Here is an 8,255-nt window from a genome sequence, read left to right as displayed (position 1 = left end):
AATCCACAAATTAATATTTACAATGGATTGACTGTAGTAACACTGAACCTACCTAATTAATACATTATTATTAAACACTCATTAAGCAATTGATTTCCACTTTTCTGATGTGATATGTGATGAGAAAAGGAAGAAAAGCGAGTTTGGCAAAAGACGAACTCGAACCCAGTCGATCGTATCGGTCATTACTCCTCAGTGCATTACTCTCCAACCCCCCCACTGCAGACACTGAATGATGATGTCCAACGAGATGAAATGAACATGACACGAGTGTATTTATTCTCAACTTTTTTCTTGAAATGTAACGACTTTTTTCTCGCAATTTAATGAGTTTATTCTCAACATTTTATCTAGACTTTTTTCTCGCAATTTAACGACTTTTTTTCTCGAAATTTAATGAGTTTAATCTCAACATTTTATCTCAACTTTTTTCTTAAAATTTAATGAGTTTTTTCTCGAAATTTAACAACTTAATCTCGAGATGGTTTTATTTTTTTATTATTGCTTGGCCCAAATCCTCTTCCGTAGTATTTCAACTAATTGCTAAGGCAACATTTCAAATTTTCATGTAGTTCAAGTTTTTATCTAATAATTTTTTTAATTTTATATAAGCTATATTTCAATTTACTAAAATGTTTTTATTCGTAGTTTTAGTTAAGGATAATAACACTGGTGTGCTGATGTGAATATGAAAACAGAACGCAGAAGATTGCTGTTCATTGTTGATATTCACATGCAGCTCTGTGTGTGTGTGTGTGTGTGTGTGTGTGTGTGTAAAAAGGTGAGATGTAATGAATGGTGTGATATTGAACATGAGCTCATGCTGTATGCTGTGCTGTGGATGTACACACATTGTGTGTGTGTGTGTGTGTGTGTGTGTTTGTGTGTGTGTGTGTGTGAGTGTGAGTGTGTGTGTGTGTGTGTGTGTGAGATGTCACGCGTCTCAGTCTCACGCAGGAATGGTCTTATTTACATGCACACGACTGCAGGATTGTGCCAGTGAAGCTCCAACACGTCTAATTGTCAGGAGTGACGTCTCATGAAATTCAAATGTGTAATGCCTGCGTGAGATTTGCTCCGCTGGCGATTGGCTCCGAGCAACCTGTGAGGAAAAGAGCCATTAAAAACAGAGAGTTTCTGAATCTGAATGGATTTTAATTCTATTTTAATAGTATTTGGACACTTACAAATGTCTGTTAGATACAGGAGATCACGTACAGCAAGTGTCTTTTATTGTAAAGAAGAAGCATAAACACATTTAAACATTTGATAAAAAGGTCAGATCTGGTGATGAAAATTAAGTATCTGTGAAGTGAAGAAATGAAGAATCCGTGTGTATCTGCTGGATCTTTTCACAAACATCACCTCTGGTGTTTTACTGATTTTAGTGCATGTACAATATTGGGGAGTAACTCGTTACATGTAACGGAATTACGTAATTTAATTACAAAATAAATGTAACTGTTTCCTGTCACAATTATGCAAGGATTCGATTTCAAAAACAGTATCATAGCTATTAAATGGTTTCTTGTTATGATTTTAAATCAGTATTTAACCTCAGAATGATCTCAAAGTACAGTAAAAAGAGGCACGAAAGTCTGATTTTGTGGTGGCTGTGCTTTAAAATTCAATGATTATAATCTTAATTCAAGTGATGAAGGATTGTGAAAGTCTGACAGTAATCAGTGTTGAGGTTAACCCTGCCTGCTTTACATGTTTCAAAATGATTAACAGTTGAAAACATTCATTAGAAATGTAATCAAATGTAATCAGTTACATTACTTTAAGTAATTGAAATAATTACACTACTTATTAGATTTTAAGTAGGGTAACTTGTAATCTGTAACCAAATCCCAACACCCAGCAAACACAGAATGTTTTCACAAAATGTGAATTTTTTTGGGAACCAAAAAGTAACGGTAGGGGAACGTTAGAATAACGTTCTGGGAACCAAAAACTAATGTTCTGGGAACGTTAAGAAAACTGACCGTCTTCAGCTTCAACATTATTCATTTAGCAGTTAACTTTGATATTTTGCTGTGATATTTTCTCTAACACTCGTGAGCAGTTTTAAGTGTTATAAAACAGAAATAACAACATAAGAATACATTAGCACTGTCAAAAGATTCTAATAAATATCTTTTGTGTCAAGCTGTGTGTGACACTGATAGTGGAGCGTTCGTCAATCAATCAAGACTCCAGACATCCAGCTAACAACTTTAGGTCATACAAACGTTGTGGGAACATTGTGATTAGAATGTTATTTAAAGGTTACAAAATCATTTTTAGAACGTTCATCAAGTACAAATAGCATGAGCAGGGTTGCCAGGTCTACATAACAAAACCAGCCCAATCACAGACAAAACTAGTCCAGTCGCGTTTTGGGGGAAAATGGGTTCCACCTCAGTCGAAATCACGTTCTTTTTGCTTTAACCCACAGACTAGAAACACAACCCATGGCAGCTGTATAAAAGTATCCCAATTCTGCGGGAAAACCACGGACTTGGCAACATTGATCATGAGGACGGTCAGAGAACAGTGCATCCACACTATTGATTAGTTTTTAGTCACTGTAATAATTGCCATTTTAATCATACTAATGATAATGCTGAATAATATCCTGTGTCATGTCAGTTAATGGCAATATTTCAGACATTTTCAAGTGTCCAAATCCAGTGTATGTCAGCATGAGAATAAACTGAACCCTGAAACTGTTTGTGGAAAGGGTCCATCTGCAGCCCTCCGTTTCTCCAGGTTTTGCCCTTTTTATGGCTCTTTGAAGTTGAGTAACAGTGCATTAAGGATAGAAAGGATCTTCAAAGGTTTTCTGAGTGCTGGCGGTGCCCTCCTCATCCTCAGTTCGAAGAGCTTTTAACCTTCAGGAGATGTAGAAGAGTCTTCATCTGTGCCAAACGAGTCCAGTTCTGACGATCACGTCACGTGTCTCTAGATGTGCTTGATAAATAAACTATTTATTCATATATTTATGATGTATAAATCTCAATTTCAGAAAATTGACCCTTATGACTGGTTTTGTGCTCCAGGGTCACATATAAATTGGTTGTGCTAACAGCTCTATAAACTGAATATATTGTGGTACTTTTCACGAAAAAGAAGAGTCTTTCCAACATGAAAACGAATCCGGTAGAGCCGTGTCATTTCTCAAGGGTATCGTACAGTAGACACATGAAACATCAAACAGACTGTCTCCAGAGAGGAACAATGAGAGTGAAGTTAAAAAGAGAGAAGCACCCCTCAGATCAGACGCGTGACGCCGTTTTGTCATCTTAGAGAGAGACTCCTTCAGAAGATCCGAAGCGTTTTCTAAAGCCCACATAAGAGCCACGAATATTCAAAACGATACGAGACTCCGAGTGCATTAAACATCTCTCAAATCTGGACCCACGCTAACCGTGTGGTCTGTCTGTGTGTGTGTGTGTGTGTGTGTGTTAATGTGTCTGGGCTCCCCACTGAACACTCCTGCCTCGTCTAATGGATTAGCTTTATGAGTTTGCAACAATTGTAAAACATTGGATTTATTTGCCTCTGTGGAAATATAGCAGCACCTGAGTGTATTTTAAATGGCTGTTCTGCTGAGAATTTTGTGGCTTGTGGTGTTTGGATGGGAATGGGAATATAACCTAATTCCTCAGATATTGAATAGATTAAGACATCTGCGCTGATGTGCTAACATTATTTAGCATTTCTCAATACAATAGTGCAGCGATCTCACAGGACACCTCGCAGCTTCATCCATGAGTGTAAATGAATGCATAGTATTTGTCTCCTTTAGATATCAAGACGGTAGTTTTATCTGAATCTGTATTGCAGATTAATCCAGCAGTCCTGATTTTAAGCATGCATCGACGTGCGCGTTGCTGCTTAACGGACGATTCACAGAACACGTTTTTGCTTTGAAAAATGAGAGGAATGGGGGGAAAATGCAAGGTCTCAAGACACGTTTTTAAAACAGTTGAACTTATTTTAACTTGAGCGGCATGTTTTTAGAATGCCGTTTCATGCACAAGATGCTGCAGAAGACAGCAGACGTAGGGTGGCCATGCGTGACATTTTTACGGGACGCGCCCTGGCCAGGATTTCTGTATTTGAGGAGTTCAGATGCAAAAGCCTCTAAGTTCTGTTTGAAATATTCTTCCAAAATGAGCGTTTTTATCAGGCTCCTATGTAATTTCACTTTAATGCCAGTGAATAAGTTATTTTCATTGCCATTAAAGTGAAATAACTCAAAATAAACATTGGAGCCTGAGAAAAATGCTCATTTTAGAAGAAAATTTCAGATGGCACTTAGAGGCTTCTGCATCTGAACTCTTCATTTGGCTCTGTTTTCATACTTGCTAAAGGTAATGATCGACCAATAACGTGCAGGTATTGTACATAATCGACCAATCGTGGCGCGTGAGAAGGCGGGATCTATGGAGAACGGTCAAAGCGATGCAAATATGTGCACATGTTAGGTGTGTTCGCTCGACTTGGACCGCTGCGCAGACCGATTGTTGTATGACAGAAGTACAGCGAGCGCGATTCGAAAGTATAACGAGCCGTCTGCTCTCTATAGCTCTCGCAGATGTCATACAGCGATCGATCTGCACAGCGCAAACAGCCAAAACCTGGATATTTTAGGCACTATAGAAATCCTGGCAAGGATGTGTGCCGTAAAAATGGCTCATGAATGCAAAGGTCAAACTTATCCATCTAGTGCGTGTTTGCATTGATAAAACGACGGGAAAGCAGTGCAACGAAATGGGAAAACGCATTCTGTGTGAACGGCCCTAGTTTTGCATTCTAGATCAACTTTGGGAATTGTGTCGTTTAATAACACATTGCGAAACTCTGTTTGCAGGGGTGATCCATGAGACGTTCCACCGAGACCGCGATCAGATGGTTCCCGTCACGCTCCTGGCCATCGCTGTCATCCTCGCCTTCGTCATGGGCGCCATCTTCTCCGGCATCGTGGTCTACTGCGTGTGTGACCACCACCGCCGGCGGGACTTCGAGCTGCCCGGCCGCAAAGATAAGGACTCGGTTCAGTCCAGACGAGGCTCCATGAACAGCGTCACCAAGCTGACGGGGCTCTTCGAGACGCAAGCCAAGGACGGACGGACAGAAGCCATTCTGACCCCGCTCATGCACAACGGCCGCTTGGCCAACGGCAAGATGCTCATCAAAGCTGACCAGCACTTGGATCTGACCGCTCTGCCCACGCCCGAGTCCACGCCCATGCAGCCGCGGCGCAAGCCCAGCCGAGGCAGCCGCGAGTGGGAGCGCAACCAGAACCTGATCAACGCCTGCACCAAAGACTTGCCCTCCATGGGCTCTGTGGTCATCCCGACGGATTTGCCTCTGCGGGCGTCTCCGGGCCACATCCCAAGCGTGGTGGTGCTGCCTTTGCCCCAACACCAGCATGAGTATGTAGAGCAACCGCACCGCGGAGAGCTCGCCATTGACCAGGCCGCCACGCTGGAGTACAAGTCCCTCAAGAGCCCAAGCTTGGCGGATGGCGAGAGAGCGCCTCCAAGAGTCCCCCAGCGAGAGGCGTCTCTAGGAACCATGGTTCCTCAGATGGGCAAGAGGCTGGACGTGCATTCGTCTGTATACGGCCGTGGCTATCCCATGAGCTCGGGCCTCAAGAAACAGCACAACACCAACTCGTCCAACTCATCCCACATGTCCAGGAACCACAGCTTCCGGTTGGAGACGCCTCCTCCGCCCGCTCCACAGCGGGTGGACTCCATGCACGTCACCTCTCCGCCGCCGATCCTCGGTCTGTCGCGCCATCCCAGCCTGAGCTCATACGGCTCTCTCCCCAGGCATCTCAAGCCTGATGTTCCTCCTAAACCGAATCTGATGTCCCTTTCCACAAAAGCCAAGTCCGGAGACTCCTGCACATAATCGAGCGCAGCGGGATGAAAGACGGGGAACGTGAAAGTGCGTCTGCTTTGTACAGCTGTGTACAGGAAATGCAACTCACTTTTCTTTATTTTGTTTTGTATATTTTGTAATACATGTCGAGCTCAGGCTGATGCGTCTCTGTTCCCGGAAAAAGGAGGAACTCCGGCTGGGAAGGTGCCGCATTGTTGCCAAAAGCACACCGGAGACGGGCGCGGAAGCTACGAGAGACGCCACGGATATCTTGGACGCACAGATGGGAATAGAAGCTGGAGTTTACAATGGAAAACTGTGAAAAGCCGTCGCCTGGACAAAGCAATCGAGTTCTGCATTCGCGCAAGAGTTCAACACGTCTACTAAAAACGTGACTGTTAATACTAATCGCAGGTTGTATTTATTTTTTAATAAAGTGCTTTTGCAGAGAGAGCGTCTCGTTTAGGCTCGACTGAGATGGGAATGATCGTTTTAGTTTGAATTAATCTATTTAAAGTCATTAAACTGGAGCCAGTACTTCTGTCCACTAACTCTTGCTAAGCAAAGTCAGAGACGACTCTGGAAGCCTCCGTACGGAAGGAATATTCCTCGAGCCGTGCCAGAGGGACTTGTGGGTAGAGATTACAGCCCACAGGTTGACAGGAGCTCCTCAATCTCACCTCTTCGTAGAAAGTCCATCCGAGTGCCATTCTCGCCGCACTTGAGACGCTTTCAGACGTACGGTTTCCTCTCGTTCATGTCCAAACAAGCCTGTTTTTCTCCTTCCACCTGTAAATGTGTGCCTTACACCCCTGAGTAGTGAAGCGTTTGTTAGCTGTTAACTGTCGTAGTTCTTATGATGGCATTTGTTTCCCTCGTTTGATTATAAAAAAACAAAAAAACACGTAATTGAAGAATGTAGGTGTTGTCGACTCTGCTCCCTTTGCTAACCACAAATGACTTTGTGCTTGATTTCTGATTGTGCCAATGAATCGTCGGAGTCGTGCTGGAAGAATGTTTGATTTTGTTTTCCTTTGTCCTTTTTTACTTTTCACAAAGTCAAGATGATGTTTTACACTGTTTGTAGATGACTTGTTGTGTGTGTATCTGTCGAGGCAATAAGAGAAAACCACACGAACGAATGACGTTTCTCCCAAACACACACACACACACACAAGCTTTCTAATGTACACAATCAAACAGTTTTTAGGCAGTGAATACAGGCTGGCTCCTGTGTAGATATGCACTCCGATAATATTAGGAAACAGATTAATGTTTTCAATGTTTGTGACAGATTCCGATTAATATAATTTTCTAGCTCTATGGTTGTGATGTAAAATGAGGGATTGTTATTTAACTATTTTGACACGTTTTATTGAACTTGACGTCCAGGATTCTAGTTTTGGCATTGTAGATGTTGAATTCACCCAACTCTCGGAGCGAACGGAGCTCGAGGTTCTTGTGCTGGTGCCTTTCTAGATGCCTCTAGACTTTGGAAGTGGAGTTTGTACTCTTGTATGATATGGTTTTGTCACCGGCCCTCTCCCACATCTGATTCACAGCTAAATGTATGTTGTAAAGAAATCCTCTTTAATAAATGGAAAAAAGTAATAAAAACATTTCAGATTCTTGTCACAGAGCTTGTGTTTTTTGTGAAACGTGAGATGGTAAGCGTCGTCACATGAGGGTTTGGCACCTCCGCAGCAAAGACTCGATTGTTTGGCATCTCTAACCGTGAATAAACACGCCGATAAGAATCGCTCTGGAGCCCCGAGTGGCCCTTCCAGACGCCCGTCTTCAGACGTGATGACAGAAGGTCTCTGTGCCTTTGTCTCAACATGCTGTTTGCTCAAGGCTCTTGTCTTCACTGCTCTTGGTTACTAACTACCCGCTTTGTGTTCTGTAAACAGAGACCGAATCAGCTGAGATCCACACATTGGCTTTGACCTCCAGAACCTCAAACTACGCTTGCGATGCAGATCTGAGCGAACGCCGCTGATTCACAGTCAGAAATCCTGAACCTCCAGCATCTGATATCTGCTAATGTTGTAATCTGCCGCTGTCAGACTCACTCGTGTAGTTGAATAAAGCAGCCGTTTACTTGACGTCAGCCGCGAGCGGATAACTAAAGCTGGAGACAAACCTCACAGAAGATCCTGAATAAATCACATTCCTTTTGAACCCTACAAGCGCTGTATGATGAGAGGATGAGTCTCGTAATAAATCACGTTCATAACCCGTGACATTTCACTCTCGAGATGTTTCACTGCAATCCCTGTTCATATTTTCATTGCAATAAAAGTCAGATTTTAGATACATGTTCCACAGGCAAAACATTGTGTTTTTATGCACTGGTCATTTTTTAGATTTGCGGC

The 8,255-nt window shown here is 42.7% G+C and overlaps 1 protein-coding gene across 1 annotated transcript in view; it reads left to right on the top strand.

The window, feature by feature from the left end:
• Positions 1-7,530, top strand: part of LOC107729054 (semaphorin-6A-like) — a 15,869-nt gene extending 8,339 nt beyond the window's left edge. Inside the window, exon 4 of the mRNA XM_016539403.1 lies at positions 4,862-7,530. Within this exon, the coding sequence (XP_016394889.1) occupies positions 4,862-5,910 (1,049 nt within the window). The 3' untranslated portion in view covers positions 5,911-7,530. The remainder of the gene's footprint in view (positions 1-4,861) is intronic.
• Positions 7,531-8,255: the final 725 nt, after the last annotated feature.

This window comes from Sinocyclocheilus rhinocerous, unplaced genomic scaffold (genome assembly GCF_001515625.1).
Source record: "Sinocyclocheilus rhinocerous isolate Xijiao unplaced genomic scaffold, SAMN03320098_v1.1 scaffold458, whole genome shotgun sequence".
In the NCBI taxonomy this organism is placed as follows: Eukaryota; Metazoa; Chordata; class Actinopteri; order Cypriniformes; family Cyprinidae; genus Sinocyclocheilus; species Sinocyclocheilus rhinocerous.
The sequence above is the reverse complement of the archived record's forward strand: the minus strand, read 5'-3'. Positions and strand labels throughout refer to the sequence as shown.